Source organism: Portunus trituberculatus, chromosome 10 (genome assembly GCF_017591435.1).
Source record: "Portunus trituberculatus isolate SZX2019 chromosome 10, ASM1759143v1, whole genome shotgun sequence".
Taxonomy (NCBI): Eukaryota; Metazoa; Arthropoda; class Malacostraca; order Decapoda; family Portunidae; genus Portunus; species Portunus trituberculatus.
Genome location: NC_059264.1, coordinates 8,820,851 through 8,838,177, shown reverse-complemented (window position 1 = coordinate 8,838,177; position 17,327 = coordinate 8,820,851). Strand labels below are relative to the sequence as shown.

Genomic DNA, 17,327 nt, shown 5'->3' with positions numbered 1-17,327 from the left:
TAGCGCTATTTTCATGCTAACTGTTCTACTGATCTTGCTAATTGCATGCCTCCCCTCTTCCTGTGGCCTCGCTACACAAGGCTTTCTTCTTCCTCTCATCCCTTTTCTGTCCAACTCTCTAACGCAAGAGTTAACCAGTACTCTCAACCATTCATACCTTTCACTGGTAAACTCTGGAACTCCATGCTTGTTTCTGTTCGACTTTACTTCTTTTAAGAGAGAGGTGTCAAGACATTTACTCCTAATTTTGGATAACCCTTCTTATCTTTTAGAGAACCAGCATCAAGTGGGCCTTTTTTTTTTTTTTTTTTTACATTGTGGTACCCTTGGCTGGCCTTCTCTCCTACATAAAAAAAAAAAAGTCACTCGCCGAGGACGGGACACGAGGGAGTCGATAACAAGTATTGCCAGACTGGACATGTTAGATCAAGAGTTACACTGCACGTTGATTATCCACTACCTGAAGAAGGGACACCAGGGAAGACAGGATAGTTCAGGCAGTGCAGGGCAGGCACCATCCGCCGCACCACAAGTTACCTGTACTCCCTCATATTTTCTTTTTTTTTCTATTATTGGTATGTTATTAATTGTATACATGACTATTTGCTATCGACTCGCCTGCTCCTGTCCTGAAAACCAGTTAACCAGTTGTTGTTGTTGTTATGGTTGTTTAAATCATTCACTCGTTTTCATTTTCAATCTTTTTTTCGTTCATCCCAGTTACTAGTATGTTCTTTTAAAGATCTACATAAGTTTTACTGGCTGTAGTCTCATCATGTTACTGTCTAAAATCGTCACTCTGCACGACTTATGTTCGTGCTTTGTTCCTTTTTCCATCTTTTACGAGGTTATTCCTGACGGCTCACATAACTCTTAGTTCTTATTCCTTCATTTCCTGCCTTGAAACCGAGGAAATGTTAAAAATTCGCCTTACTGACTTGTAATCGTTTTTTTTTTTCTCTCTCTTTTTCCTTCGTTTTCTTCCAAGTATTGTTATATTCTTCACGCTGTATCGTCTAGTGGGTTGTATTGACCTGCATTCGCTCGTCGTTTATATTTTTTCAGCAGTCACTAGTCTATTCCTAACAGTGTACATAACTTTTCATCACTGTTTCTTGGTCCCGCTGCCTCGCTGTGACTTATTCAGAACTACAAGCGGAAGTGTGCGTCTCTGCGCGGCGCGGCAGTGTCATCATGAGGTCTGCATTATCACCAATGCTCCCCGCTCCCTGCTCACCCTCGCCACTCAGCTCCCTTGTGTGTGCCCAGGGAAGCATTATCCTCCAGTGGACTCAATGACGCAATCTATCTTGGCGGATCGCACCAGCGCACTGATAATCTTGACAAATGGAGTCGTGGACTTAGCACTGGACCCTCGGCGGCAGTGTCCCGACTGTGTTCCATTCCAAGGTAACCAAGAGTAAGCGGTGAGGTGAGAAACGCAGATGTGTGTGCGTGTGTGACGGGTGAAAAGAACACTAGTCGAACGCCCTTAACATTGCCACCACCACAAGATCACTCACGTTGGAAAAGCAGCAAGTTGAAAGGCATACAATAAGTAGACTGGCAGGCAGCAAGTAGGAGGATACGGGTACAAGCAGGAGTGTAGGAATGTAAGCAGGAAGGCAGACAGTAAGCAAGAAGATAGGAATGTATGCAGGAAGACAAACAGCAAGCGGGAGAGTAGGAATATAAGCAGGAAGGCAGAGTGGTAACCGGTGACCCGCTCCGCCCCTCACCAAGCTGGCCGCGATGTGTTACTGAGGGCAGGCAGTGAGCACCAAGTTTGTCTGCTTCCCTTTAGTTGGCTTTGTTTACGTGTGGAGCCTCAAGACGATGGCATCATTGCGACCTGAAGGCTGTTGTGAGGGGAAGACTCGTAAGGCTGACCAAAACTTACATTGCAGACCAGTGTGTAGCGAGATGTCTTTTTTTTTTTTTCATTCTATCTTGTTTTATTTTTATGTACTAGAGGATTTTGCCTTAGAGAACACAAAGGTTATGTAAAAGATCTACTCCTCTAAACAAACTGTCTATAATTATATATTACTTATCTAGCAACATAACCTTATTTAATACTAATTTCGATCTATACACAACTGCATATCTACTAGTATACTCTCTCTCTCTCTCTCTCTCTCTCTCTCTCTCTCTCTCTCTCTCTCTCTCTCTCTCTCTCTCTCTCTCTCTCTCTCTCTCTCTCTCTCTCTCTCTCTCTCTCTCTCTCTCAAGCCCCATTACCCACACCATGTAATACAGTAAATCCCAGCTTTCACCTTCGCCTCTTTAATGTTGCTTCTCCCGCACAACATAATATTTCGTCACCACCTCGGCCTCCCATTGCGTTGTGTGTATGTACGTACCTTCGAGGCGCCCTGCTGGCCATGTCTGCGGCGTCCCTCTGTCCTTCCATGGATTAAGAGACAAATATATTCTTTTATACAGCAGTAGTTTGTACGTCAAAGTGCTTAGATTAGCTGTCTTACTGTGTGTTTATGAGATTTTTAGAAGCGTAGGACTTTTTGGTGATAAGATTCCTAATATGTGATACATTTGTTTGTTGATATGAAAACGTGAAGTATATGTGTTTGTGTTGTTTGTTGGTTATAGGTTTTTCTTTTTTATGTAAGAGGGACAATCCGCTAAAGAGTGAAAAGGAAAGGAGACTCCTTGGCTGGCATAGGAGTCATCTTTTTTTTTTTTTTCAATTATAAATCTTGAGTGAAGAATGTATGTGTAGCGAGGTGTATGTAGTTTTGTGTGAAGGAAGAGAGTTGTTTTTAGAGGGCAGGCTGTGAGTGCCCCATTGTGTTGTGAGACACAAAGGGAAACGTTCAGTGAGGTCACAGCTGGCTTTAATGATAAGTTCACAACACCCCTTGAACCAGTGCCGTTAGACCTCACTGGGACTACTGTGGCCAATCTATGTGTCTCTTTATCTATCTATATATCTTTCTGTCTGTTGTCTGTGTTCGTGTGTCTGGTGGATGGGCTAGTGTGTGTGTGTGTGGAGTGGATGATTATGGTGTGTGGCTATCTAACGCTGTCTGTTCGCGCGTCACAGGAGGTGAAGTGCGCCACCAGCCACGTGTGTCAGATGGTGGACATCCCCTGTGTGGACGGCGTGTGTCCTGCCGTGCCCCAGTGCGTGCCTGTGCTGGAGGCGTGGTCCGCGCCCTCCTGTCCTCTGGGAGACCCCTACACCCTGCCCGAGACCAACGCCACCCTCGCCTGCAGTCCCCGCGCCCGCGCCCTCGAGTGTCCCCAGGGCTACTCCTGCCTCGCCGAGGACTCAGGCGTGGAGGGCGTGTGTTGTCCCAGCCCCGGTGAGTCATTAGCCTGCATTTCCCCCTTCTCTCTCTCTCTCTCTCTCTCTCTCTCTCTCTCTCTCTCTCTCTCTCTCTCTCTCTCTCTCTCTCTCTCTCTCTCTCTCTCTCTCTCTCTCTCTCTCTCTCTCTCTCTCTCTCTCTCTCTCTCTCTCTCTCTCTCTCTCTTTATGTCTCTCGCAGCACATTTCCTTCTTCTTCCTCCAAACGCCTGTTCATGTAGTTTCGTTTTCTTCTGTTCCTTCTTATCCACAGAATAGTAACAGAGATAAAGCACTTTACCTCTCCTCTCCTCACTCACCTCTCCTCCTCACTCCCATACAAAGTCAAGAAGACATGGTGTACATTTGAACACAAGCTTTCCCTGACAGGCGCAAGTAAGAAGGCTGGCCAGTGTCCTTTCCTGGTGCCAGTTCTGAGCGGTTCGTGCGACCTGGAGTGTTCTGACGATTCGCACTGTCTCGGAGACCACAAGTGTTGCAGCAATGGGTGTGGGACGCAATGCCTGCCGCCCATCATCATGACTGGTAGGTGACAGGGGAGGGAGGGATGGAAGGAAAGAATGAGGGAGACTGATGCAGTAAAGAGACAACACAAGTGCAGGACAGAGACACAAAGGAGAGACAGGAAGATATTCGTAGAAACAAAAGAGAGTAGAGATACCACTGAGCAAAGGAGAAAAAGAACATAGACAGGTGCAGGGAACAGAACAAGAGGCACGAATGTGATGTGATAGTAGTGTGTCCAGTACAGACAACACAGGACAGGGAGGAATAGAATGACATGGGCACAGAAGGGAAGGAAAAAGACAGTCAGGCGCCGCCACTCAATTGTCACACGAGGCAACACAAAGGGTGATACGTTCCTGCTTTTTCTTTCTTTTTTATTTCTCACTCTGTTATACGTAATTCGATATGTTGTCTTTTTCTTTAGTTAGTTTTTTTTTTTAACTCTCTATAACATGAATTTTGTCTCGATGTGATTGCCAGAGAGAGAGAGAGAGAGAGAGAGAGAGAGAGAGATTCAAGGTTAAACGTTACTGGATATTTTCTCTATTTTTTTTCCTTTTATTACATTATCTCTCTCTCTCTCTCTCTCTCTCTCTCTCTCTCTCTCTCTCTCTCTCTCTCTCTCTCTCTCTCAAATGTTCGAGTCATCTTCCTAACGTGTACCCTAACATTCTCAGCAAGGCTCATATTCTCAAACACTACTGCGCTTCACCTCCACTATTTCAAAAGGGTTCCTATGAATTTTTAAGGTGTTTTTATGGTTGTAGAGGCAGATTGACAAGATTTCTACATTATTAAAAGGAAAAATCTTGAAAACCTCGCTAATCATCTCTGTGGCCCTGGAAAATAGTCGTGGTGAGAGATCAAAGCGTTTCTGAATATGTTCATCTTATGTTCTTGTGTTCATGTTCTTAATCGCAATGCACCAAAATTTACTACGCCCTCAAGTTCTTTTATACTATCATCATCTATCCTCATAACATTCTCTTGCATTCTGACGTTGCACTGTCACTTACTATTAAACTTCCTAACCATACCCTGCCTTTCCCCTGCAGCGTGCGAGCACCAAAGGACACTACTCGAGCACCGCGCTAGAGAGGCAGGTATTCCCGCTGGCCGCGTGTACCTTCCAGAGTGCGATGCTGCTGGTGCCTTCCTCTCCACGCAATGCCATCCCGCCACACTGACCTGCTGGTGTGTGGATACTCAGGGGCAGGAGGTTCCCGGCACGCGCGTCAGCCAACCCTCGCAGCCAGACTGTCAGGTAGGAGTGGCTCGCAAACTGGGATATAAAAAATAAATGGAAAAAAATGTGAAAGGGAAGCGTGGAGAGGGGAGAGGCGGATAAACAATGGAAGGTGAAGGGACGAGAGGGAATCAAGGAAATGGAGGGAAAGTAGCGGAAGGGAGGGAAGGGGAATTAGTATGTAGCAATGGTGGTGGTGGTGGTGGTGGTGGTGGTGGTGGTGTGTGAGGGACTGCATGTGGGCAAAGGCTTGCAGGATGAGAAAGTAATGCCGGTCTGAAAAAAAAAAAAAAAGACGTTTGTTTTTGTGGATGTGTTGCTGGTGTGTTGCAGGATTTAGCGAACAAAGCCGAAAATATTAAAAGATAATAATAGTAGTAGTAGTAGTAGTAGTAGTAGTAGTAGTAGTAGTAGTAGTAGTAGTAGTAGTAGTAGTAGTAGTAGTAGTAGTAGTGGTGGTGGTGGTGGTAGTAGTAGTAGTAACAATTGTAATAATAATAATAATAATAATAATAATAATAATAATAATAATAATATAATGATAATAATAATAATAATAATAATAATAATAATAATAATAATAATAATAATAATAATAATAATAAATAATAATAATGATAATAATAATGATAATATGCAATAAATCAAATAAGTTTTCTCTACAAATAAAGAAAGTTTTCAAGTTAACGTATTTTCACTGTGGGATATGGAATTGAAAAAATATACATACTAGTTGCTCTCTCTCTCTCTCTCTCTCTCTCTCTCTCTCTCTCTCTCTCTCTCTCTCTCTCTCTCTCTCTCTGCCAGTTAGTCTACAGTAATACTTGGAAAACGTTTTCAATGCACACGCTCTCTGACCCTCCTCCTCCCTTCCCAACTTTCCCTCCCTTCCTTTCCCCTGTCCACTCCCCAACCCTCACTCCATTCCCCTTACCTCTCGTCCCTTCTCCCTTACTTTTCATTCCCCTTCCGCACTTCCATTCTCTTCCAATTCTTCCCCCTCCCTTTCTGGCTCATTCTCTCCCTTCTTCCATCCTTCCCTTCCCCGTACTCCTTCTACCTTCCTATTCTTTTCCTTCCCATCTCCTCACTTCACCCTTCCCATCCCTTCCCTTCCCTTCCATCTCCACTCATTTCTTACTCCTTTCCTCCATTCCCTTTGTTTTCTACCCCACCCTTCCCAGTTCCCATTACCTTCCTTCTCCGACCCTCAATAACCTGACCTGAACTGAGGTATTGCCCCTCAGGCCCCACTGGTGTGCCCTGCCATGAACTGTGACCTGGCCTGCCTACACGGATACAGCCTGGACGATGCGGGCTGCCCCACCTGCGCTTGCCGCGACCCCTGTGAGGAAGTGACTTGCGCAGCGCCTCAGGAGGAGTGTCGCATCGTGCACGTTGCCTGTGTGGATGAGCCCTGCCCGCCACTGCCTGTGTGTCTGCCGCGCCTAGAGAACCCCTGCCCCTACGGTGAGAACACATTAATATTTTTTTTTTTTTTATGTAGGGAAAACTAGCTAAGGGCAACATGAAACGAAAAAAAAAAAAGGATCCACATAGTTGCTAGTTCTCTTGCAGGATCCGAGAGCTAGCGAAAATTATGGGATAAATGTCTTGAAACCTTCCTCTTAAATGAAGTCAAGTCATAGGAAGCTGGAAATACAGAAGCAAGCAGGAAGTTTCAGTGTAAACCTGAGAAAGGTATGAATGATTAAGTACTGGTTAACTCTTGCATTAGAGAATTGGACAGAATAGGGGTGAGGAAGAAGAAACCCTTGTTGCTTGTGTAGGGAGGCCGCAGGAGAAGAGGCATGCAGTAAGATCAGAAGAGCAGTTAGCATGAAAATAACAATGGAAGATAGCAAGAGATGCATCATTCCAGTGGTGAGAAAGAGGCTGAAACAGTCAGTCAGAGGAGAGATGATGATGAGAGGAAAAGCTTTTGATTCCATCTTATCTAATAAAACTGTGTGAATGGAAACACCCCCACCCCACATGCGAAGAGTACTCCATACAATAATAATTACGTGTTAAGAACGCCAAACGTAAACAAAATATAAGAAAAAAAGAGGCCCAGTTAACAAAAAACATTGTCCACTGAGTGAAAAAAAGGCATACTGAGATGGATAATTAGCTCTTTGAGAATGTAAAGAGCAACAAAATTACAAGAAAAAAAGGCCCACCTAACGAAAAACATTGCCCTGAGCAAAGAAAGGCACACTTGAGATAGATAAAAGACCCTATGGTGAGAACGCCCTACTAATTAAGTCTTGAGAATGGAAAGGGCAGAAAAATTTTAAGGAAAAGGGGCCCACTAAGTAAAAAGACATTGTGAGAATCTTTTACTAATTCTCATAACACCTGTCCTCATGGTTAGAACACTTAACTAATTTAAGTGTCCCTAATTGGTTTTGTGCCACTATGCTGAGTTTAAATCTTGTAAACCACATCACATATTTGAAATTGCCAAATAAACCTTTTCATACTTTTTGATGCCTCTTCCCTTCATCCCTGTCTTGGTTTCCCTCAAAGGTTCACCTCTGAGGGTTAATGGCAGTGAGGTGGAGTGTGGGCCGGAGGGCAGCACGTGTCCCTCCAGCCACAAGTGTCACCTCTCGCCTCTCGGAGAGTACGCCCTCTGCTGCTCCAAGCCACGTGAGTATTGCTGTAACGGTGTTTGTGCTCAGGGTACAGCCGCGTGGGAGTGTTCCTCAGTCAGAATTCTTAAGTGGCGACTGCTGCGGGGAACAACTGAAGGTGTAAATGATTTAGTACAGAGTTTGATCAGTCTCCTTCACACGTAAAGATTTTAATAATTGTTGTAATAATATCCTTCATTCACTACATAAGTCGTTTTATGATTGTGGTGTAGATCTCCACTCAGTCACTCACGTGCACTTTCAACCATTCAATCATTCATTCAGTGCCTCACTCACTCACACTTTATTCATTCAGTAAAAGCAACAATCGTAATAAAATATAGTCTGTTCTCTTTCTCTAAGTTACCACATTTAACATCGTAGAATCTTGCTCCCACGGTCAGTCACTCACTCACTCACTCACTCACTCACTCACTCACTCACTCACTCACACACACTTTATGTTCAGGGGAGGTTTGCTACGACCAGCGGGACTCCGGATACTGCGAGGGTGCCATCAAGAGATGGTATTTCAACCCCGAGCAGAACAGATGTCAGACATTCCGGTATGGCGGCTGTGGCGGAAACCTCAACAACTTTGAGAGCGAGGAGGAGTGCCTGGCCACCTGCCCTTCACTCAGCTCCTGTGAGAGAATGAGGGAGAAGAACATTCGCCACGCTGAGAAGGGAAAGAAGGTGGGATGCGTGAGAGTATATTGGCTTGGCAAGATTTGTGGTTTGAAATTTGATAAGCTATGTTTAATTAGTGTTTGAATTTCTCTTTTTCATCAGTGTCTATCTTAGTCTTCTTAACTCCTGCTTTCTTTTACTCTCCACCAGCTATTGTCCTCATAACTTCTACTTCTTTCCTCATCTCTCTTCACTTCCTCTCAACTCCTACCTTCTTCCTTTTTTCATTAGAATTTCTTAAACCATAACTAGACCGCTTAAACTATCAATAGAATCATGAGAACACTTAGGAACCTGACTAACTTATCCACTATCAAAAAGAATCATTAAAACACTTCAAAATAACCCTGACAAACTCCCTCTAGACCCTCTTCTGCCCATCACCAAGACCACAAAAGCACTCTTAAGAACCCCAGCACCTTCCACATGACCATATTGAGTAATGCATGAGAGGAGCTTTAGCTAAGTCCTACCCCTCTGCACAGGTCACCTTCATCCCCAAGTGTGACCGGTCGAGTGGCGCCTGGCTGGCTGAGCAGTGCCTGGAGGAGCTGGGTGTGTGCTGGTGCGTCACACCTCATGGGGACCAGGTGCCGGGCTCTCTCACTCGCGGCGCCCCACAGTGCCAAGGGAGTGCCAGAGCTGCAAGGAGAATGAGTTTTGATCCTGCCACCCCAACTAATATGAGTGAGTGCTTTTGCTTGTGTGAGTGTCGGTTGCTGACACACACACACACACGAAAAAAAAACTTTAAACCCAAATAGATCATCCAAACACTACATCATTACTTATTGCAACACCCCAACTACCTACCTAACTTCCCTTCTTTCCTCCTCTCCTTCCTCTTTCTGCTCCAGTCTGCGAGCCTGGCCAGACAGTGCACGTGTGTGATAAGCAGCTGTGCGAGGGGCAGGTCTGCTTCTCGCACCCTCACGCCATCTGCCGAGTCAACCCCTGCGGCGGCTGCTCCGTGCAATTTGTGGACGACTTCAACTCCCCCGTTAACTGTGAGGTGGGACTCAGTGAGTGTCAGAGGGAACTGCAGCGCGTCCTCAACTCTCCCGCCTTCACACGGCCCTCCTCCTCTCTACCAAGTGAGTCTGTGTGTTCAAGTCACTTCAAATTTAAATTCATATACATTTGACCCTCGTTTATCCGGACTTCGTTTATCCGGTTTTCGGTTAATCCGGACAGTACGTGTCCCGATGATAATTTAATAATTTGACTCCAGACGGCCCAAAAATAAATTCAAACAATGTGCGTCTAGCACACTTCTAGAAATGGCCGTTAAATGGCGACGCCGCTGTGCCAAGCGGTTGTAAACAAGTCCAGCCAACACTAGAGAACAATGTGTATTGTTCAGTAGCAGTGAGCAAGTTTGTGCATTTTTCTGTATCTTAGAACTCTTAACTATGTCTTTCAAGAGTGTTAGGCGTGAGTGGCCCTAGCTGTGTCGTAAAAGAAAGGAGCTAAAGTCGCGAATGTTTGTGAGGAGTATTTAGTGGCCAAGCAAACTCTTTCAGACATTAGTAAATCAAAAGATAAGCTGCTACAATATTCTGCTAAATACTGTGTAATTCACCTCGGTCGCCTGCTGGTCACCCAGCCAGTCTTCCCCATTACGGAGCGAGCTCAGAGCTCATAGGCCGATCTTCGGGTAGGACTGAAACCACAGCAACACACAACACACACCGGGAAAGCGAGGCCACAACCCCTCGAGTTACATCCCGTACCTATTTTACTGCTAGGTGAACAGGGGCCACACATTAAGAGGCTTGCACATTTGCCTCGCCGCTTACCGGGACTCGAACCCGGCCCTCTCGATTGTAAGTGGAGCGTGCATCGTGAAGTAAAAGTGGTAAAGGTGCACCAAGGTAAAATGTAAGTAGTGAAAAGATGCTGCATTAAATACCTTCAAGCTCCTGATAGGACTTCTAGGTCAGAGAGATGGCCTCTTCTTCCACCATGTTATGCAGGGGAGTGACACTCTGTAATAAGTAGGAACAATAACCTACCTACACAAACACTCTAGTTTATTACTATAGAATATTTTATTGATACAAAAGCTTAAGACATGATACCTAAAATAATTTAAAATATTTAAAAACATAAAATTACATTTAAAATTATGCGTTTAAACAGATGTGCAAGGAGAATGCTTGTCACTAGTGGCAGCACTCAGCAATCAACCATGATTGTACCGTTATGAAACGATTATGTTTTTAACTTTTGTATCAACAAAATATTCTATAGCAATAAACTACGGTATTTGTGTAGGTAAAGTGTTGTTTGTACTTAGTACAGAGTGTCAGTCCTCTGCACAACATGGTGGAGGAAGAGAGCCATAAGTGTTATCTGTCCTCCCTGAGTCCCATGCCTATAAAATATTCACATCACCCTTGATCATATTCCTTTTGGGAGTAAGTGCAGTCCCCATGAGTAGCAGGACTGTAGGTGGTTAGATTTTTACCACGAGAGTTTTAAAAATAAATATTCATCAGATATATAGTGGTGAAACAGGCGAGTACAGAAAAAAAAAATTAAAACTCGCACCTTGTGTATGTTAAAATGCTTGAAGTTGGTGGTGTTTTCTACCTGTTTGATTTGTTTTATTTTTTTTACTGTAGATAAAACTTAATTTACAATCCATTACCTAGTGCCACAGGGCGACATTGGACTAGGCTAAGTAATAGTTAAGGGGGTTGACTTATTTGCAAGGTAAACCGATAGTACAACATTTTCAGTCAAATTATAGAGATCGCCTTATAAGCCGCAACATACGGTACTGTTAGTTTAGTTTTAGTGTTAGATTAATTTATATTAATTTTGTTTAGTTCATCAGGGAAACCAAAATAAACATAATTTCGCAGTTCCTCAAAAATGTCTGAGGAGATAAGAGACCACATGGCAAACGAAGGGCCCATTTGTGTTATCTGACGTTTTCATTATCCGGATCAGTGCCTACACCATTAAGTCCGGGAAAACGAGGGTCGAGTGTATTTATTACCGTAAGGAGGTATCAGATGAAAATAAGATTAATTACACCACATCCTAGATTCTCCTGCCATCATATGCCCTTTTCTCTCCTTGTCAAGTGAGTCTGTATGTTCAAGTTAAGTTCCAATGCATAATATGGAGGATATTACGTTCTTCCCAAAAGCCAAAAGGACGAGATATTTACCTCATTCCTTCTTTAGCTCCTCCGTTTTATATCAGAGGAGTGTTTTTCCTTAACGTGGAGGAGGTCACTTCCCTTATGCTGAAAAGTTGGGCATTTATGGTAGTTTATTCCATATTCATTCTATGTTCGTCTTTCAACCTAAGAAAAGTACAAAAGATAAGCAGCTGCTCTGTCCCACACCACAGAATGAATTAAGTGGTCATCATCTGATATAGAGATCGTTAAGTGATATGGGGCATATCACTAGGGTGACATGAGCAAAATTCTCAGGATCAGTAATCAGGATAGAGTAAGAAATAATGGATTCATGCTTCATAAAGTTAGATTTCAAAAAGACAGGAAGGAATTGGTTTTCAAATAAAGTGACAGAGAAATAGCTAGAATAGACTCAGTCAATATGTTTTTAGTAGTGAATCATTAGGAAGCTATAAAAGAAGATTAGACAAATTTATGGATGAAAATGGGAATTACAAGTAGGTAGCAGTAGGCTTGTTTCACACAGGGACTGCTATGTGAAGATCTGATGGCTTCATGCACTAACTTTTATTTTTAGACATGCTTGTGGGTGTTCTTATGTCAGCTCACTCCATCTCTCTCTTCCCAGCTGGCCACACCTTCCCTGCCTCTCGCTCCACACAAGTTCACTATGACGTGGATCTCTTCAGAAATGTGGATGTATACCACTCACAGCCCATTGAGGAGGAGGCAGCGTCCTCCTCCTCATCCAGCAGCTTCCGCCAGGCTCGCACGCTGGAGCTGGAGATGCCCGGAGTGCTGACAGTGTCTGGGGATGTGGTGGAGGAGGCGAAAGAACACCACAGGGAGGCTCGCAGCACAGACCATCAGGTGAATACTTCTCTCTCTCTCTCTCTCTCTCTCTCTCTCTCTCTCTCTCTCTAATATCTTTGTGACTCAGTGGTGCTGCCAGTTCTTGTGTTTTCTAATGAGTATGTACTTTAGGAGAAATGTGTATAGGTATATTAAGTTTTACAGCTCTATCCCATAAACAAAGATTAGAGAAAATACTATTTATCTATCCATGTGTATACCAGGCCAACAGTCCCAACCAAGGTGAGCTAAACAAAGCTCCCTACTTATTTTTATTTTATTCTTTATAATAAAAGTTTTGGCTCAGAGCAATGAAAGCCTTAAGAATTTAAAAATAAGAATATAAATGTCTTGAAAATGCCTTTCTTGAAGAGTTCAAGTCAAAGTACAGGTATACCGAAATACAGAGGCAGGCAAGGGAGTTCCATAGTTTACCAGCATTTACCAGAGTGACTTTTTTTTTAACGTTATGGTCTATAGCGCCTGTAGGCATACTTGAAGAGTATATGTGGGAAGCGCTGTTCAGCTTCCACCCATTAGTGGTGCAGGCAATTTTATTTATAGTGGTACCCATATTAGGGCCCATATCACCACCCATATTCACCTTTGGTGTAACCACCTAGAACCTAGGTATCATAGTGACATGTAGGTAACTTTAAACTACTCGACAAATGGCATAGCTTCAAAGCAGTATGTGGTGGGATTCGAACTTCCGCGTGGACGTCTGCCCGATCCGCGGCTCATCACCTTATCCATTATCTCACAATTCACCACTCCTCAGGTGTTGCAGAGCTCTCCCTTGGTAGAGGCGACACTGGTAGATCCTGAGGACCTGGCTGGACACCTGACGGAGCACACAGCTGCCCCTCACCTCCCCTTCTCTGGCCAGTACCCGCCCCGCCTTACCCTTGACGACACATTTGAGGCTGTCCCCACTGAAGGTATGCATGTGTACTTACCTGCTTGTACTTAGCTGGGGAAGACCAAAAAAATATGATGGAAAATGAAATGGTTTGGTTAAGCTAAATGAGAAGACTGGGAACTAATTACTCCTTCACATTGCAACTTATCTTTTGTTCAACTCGCCAAATCCAGGCTCTCTAACCTCTCTTTGTATGGCAGCTTGCTTGTGTGTGTGGAGAGGGAGTGTGGTTCTTTTACTTCCTCCTTTTTGTTCCTGTATTTTGTACAATTTTTTTATATTTCTAACAGCATCAAAGTACACTTAACCCTCTGCTATTGTGCCTTTCACAGTTGCATTTTATTGCTATCACACATACTTCAAAAACTGTATATATGTCTACATCACATACAAAATTACTGCTATCACACGCCCATCATTCAAAAACTAATGGATCATGACATACCATGATAGTTGAGTGTCTCTGTGTACTTTTATTGAGAAATAGTTATTCACATATTTCCCCCCATCTATCCATCCATCCTATCTCCTAATCATTCACACTGTATTTGACAGCATATAGGTCATACATTTTTCCAATACGTACTGTACTTTTACCTACTCTAACTGCATGTGTCATTATTTTATTGCTGGTGTTATCATTATCAGTATCATGAGTTTTAAAATTAATTATAAAAATGAAAGCAATCTAACCTGTGAAGCTGTGATGTATGTTTATAAATGTCAGCTGATCATCACTCTGACTCGATACCATTAGGCAGAGAGGAGTAACAGCAAGTTTATGATCATAACAAAACACATCAACACCCTCACTGTTATGGCAGTAAAAGGTAAAAGATTGAGCTACACAATCTCCTGCAAACTACAAGTGATAGGTTATGCTATGGAACATAGCAATACAGCAACAGCAAGAAAAAAATTATGGGTGTCTGGCGATAGCAAGAAGACCAACTAAGGAGCACAAGGAAATATAAATATTTTCTGCTTGTGTAATTTGCTGCTAGATGGCTTTCACTAGTATTTGCTTAAATACACTAAAGACTTTTTTTCCCTGAATTTAACTTGCTGAAATGGGTGTGCGTCTTATATACTCACATGTTCTGTATGCTGTCTAATATGCCAAAGAATGCTTTGAAATGTATTTTGTTATTATTATTCTTGATTAAGTTTTTTCATGCTGTATTATTTGTTAATTTTGTTATACTATTATATTGTATAAGAACAGGGCAAAAAGTGATAAAAAATGACAGCTTGAAGGTTCTAGTGTCAATTTGAATTATTACCTTAGGTTCTTCACTTTGCCTATAAAGATTTCAGCTATCGTGCAGTGATAGATGCACCAATTAGGCGTGATAGGGGAGGTTTGAATGTATAGCCTTAGTATCTTTCACATTTTTTGCCACTAAGATCAAAGTCATTTTAGAGCATGTTAGTTACCTATCTTTTTTTATCATTGGGATTGTATTCACATTATAAATTTTTTTTAGTACATGGACTCATAAGATTTTTTGTATCCTTCATTTCTTCTACACACAAACGCAAGCATTTTTTAATAGCTGGCATTTTGAATACTTAATATTTTAAACCATTCGCATTTTGAATAGGGGGTAGTGTGAGTTGGTGGTAGTACAGTGTTGCATGGCGTGCCTCTCCCTGGTCAGATCTGGTCCCAAAGCCAGGCACGTGTCCCAGCCCCCCCAGTGATGCCTCCTTGCTGACCTGTGTGCCCAGCCAGCAGTGCATGTATGACACTCAGTGCGACGGCTCTAAGAAATGTTGCTTCAATGGATGTGGCTCCGTGTGTGTTGAGCCTCAGGGTGAGTGTGTGTACCTAGTTTACCTAGTTGTATGTTAAAGGGTTAGAGCAGGCCTCATAGTGATCTGTCTCCATATCTAATTTTATACAACTTTTCCCTAAATTTGTGCACACTTTCTGCTGTTAAAGTTGCATCATTCAGGCTGTTCCAGATGTCCATTGTCCTATGTGGAAAACTAAACTTTTTAATGTTTCTCAAACATTGACTTTTCATGATCTTTGAGTGTCCTCTTGTCCATCTATCTCCATCTTCAATCAGTGATAACAGGTCTTGTCTACCTATTTTTTCCACGCTGTTCACTAACTTGTACATCGTTATTAGATCTCTCTCCTGTCTATCCTTCAAATTTGGTAGTTTCATTTCCTTTAGTCTATCTTCATAGAAGAGGTCCTTTATTTCTGGCACCATCGTGTGTGTGTAATTCACCTCGGTTGCCTGCTGGTCACCCAGCCAGTCTTCCCCATTACAGAGCGAGCTCAGAGCTCATAGACCGATCTTCGGGTAGGACTGAGAAAACAACACACTCCACACACCGGGAAAGCGAGGTCACAACCCCTCGAGTTACATCCCATTAAGAGGCTTACCTATTTACTGCTAGGTGAACAGGGCCACACATTAAGAGGCTTGCCCACTACGTGGTGTGTCGTGTGTGTGTGTGTTCGATGTAATTCACTCTTGATCTGCTGCAGTCTCTGACGAGACAGCCAACCGTTACCCTACGGAACGAGCTCAGAGCTCATTATTTCCGATCTTGGGATAGGTCTGAGACCAGGCACACACCACACACCGGGACAACAAGGTCACAACTCCTCAATTTACATCCCGTACCTACTCACTGCTAGGTGAACAGGGGCTACATGTGTGTGTGTGTGTGTGTGTGTGTGTGTGTGTGTGTGTGTGTGTGTATTTACCTAATTGTATTTACCTAATTGTAACATACGGGAAAAGAGCTATGCTCGTGTTGTCCCGTCTCCATATCTATTAATGTCCAGCTTTTCTTAAAATCATGAATATTCCTTGCGTTGACCACTTCCACGTCTAAACTATTCCATGCTTCCACCCTTCTATGAGGAAGCTATATTTTTCACATCTCTCCTATAAGTGGCCATTTTAGTTTTTCCCATGCCCTCTCGACATTCTTTCATTCCACATACACAGATCTTCCCTATCCATTTTTCCATGCCAATCATCACTCTGTATATTGCTATCAGGTCTCCCCTTTCTCTTCTGTTTTCCAGGGTCGGAAGTTGCATTCTTTTCAGTCTGTCTTCATAAGTCAAATCTCTTAAGTCAGGCACCATTTTGTTGCAGCCCTCTGTACTTTCTCTAGTTTCCTTATGTGTTTCTTTAAGTTCGGAGCCCACTGTATTGTTGCATATTCAAGCCTCGGTCTTATCATTGCAGTAATTATTTTCTTCATCATTTCTTCATCTAAATATACGAACGCCACTCTTATGTTCCTCAATAAGTTCAATACTTCTCCAATTATTTTGTTTATATGTCTCTCTGGCGATAGGTCATTGGTAATTGTCACCCCAAGGTCTTTTTCTTCATGACTGGTTTTATGTCTTCATTTCCTATCTTGTACATACTCCTGATTCTTCTTTCACTCTTGCCAAACTCTATTTTCTTGCATTTTGTCGTGTTGAACTCCATTTGCCATGTACAGCTCCATTTCCATATTCTGTCCAAGTCTTCCTGGAGTAGTTCGCAATCTTTGTCACATCTCACTTTTCTTAACAATTTTGCATCGTCTGCAAATAGGCTCACATAACTGGACACCCCATCCACCATGTCATTTATGTAGACCGCGAACATTACTGGTGCCAACACTGATCCCTGTGGAACTCCACTCTCCACCAAGCCCCATTCTGATGGTCTGTCCTTAATTATTGTTCTCATTTCTCTTCCTACCAAAAGTCTTCCATCCATTTTAGTAAACTGCCATGCACTCCTCCTACCATTTCAAGTTTCCAGATCAGTCTCCGGTGTGGTACCTTATCAAAGGCCTTTTTTAAATCCAGATATATTCCATCAGCCCAACCATCTCTTTCCTGTATTACATCTATCACCCTCGAATAGTAACATATCAGGTTTGTCGTGCATGAACGCCCTTTTCTAAAACCAAATTGACACTCACAAAGTATGTCATTTTCTCCAAGAAGTCTG

The 17,327-nt window shown here is 43.0% G+C and overlaps 1 protein-coding gene across 1 annotated transcript in view; it reads left to right on the top strand.

Moving 5' to 3' along the window:
* LOC123501870 overlaps window positions 1–17,327 on the top strand; it is a 376,841-nt gene that overhangs the window by 348,408 nt on the left and 11,106 nt on the right. Inside the window, exons 14-24 of the mRNA XM_045250911.1 lie at window positions 3,065–3,326; window positions 3,698–3,853; window positions 4,891–5,099; window positions 6,329–6,551; window positions 7,614–7,736; window positions 8,190–8,416; window positions 8,896–9,097; window positions 9,268–9,504; window positions 12,196–12,437; window positions 13,201–13,360; window positions 15,003–15,158. Coding sequence (XP_045106846.1) covers window positions 3,065–3,326; window positions 3,698–3,853; window positions 4,891–5,099; window positions 6,329–6,551; window positions 7,614–7,736; window positions 8,190–8,416; window positions 8,896–9,097; window positions 9,268–9,504; window positions 12,196–12,437; window positions 13,201–13,360; window positions 15,003–15,158 — 2,197 coding nt within the window. The remainder of the gene's footprint in view (window positions 1–3,064; window positions 3,327–3,697; window positions 3,854–4,890; window positions 5,100–6,328; window positions 6,552–7,613; window positions 7,737–8,189; window positions 8,417–8,895; window positions 9,098–9,267; window positions 9,505–12,195; window positions 12,438–13,200; window positions 13,361–15,002; window positions 15,159–17,327) is intronic.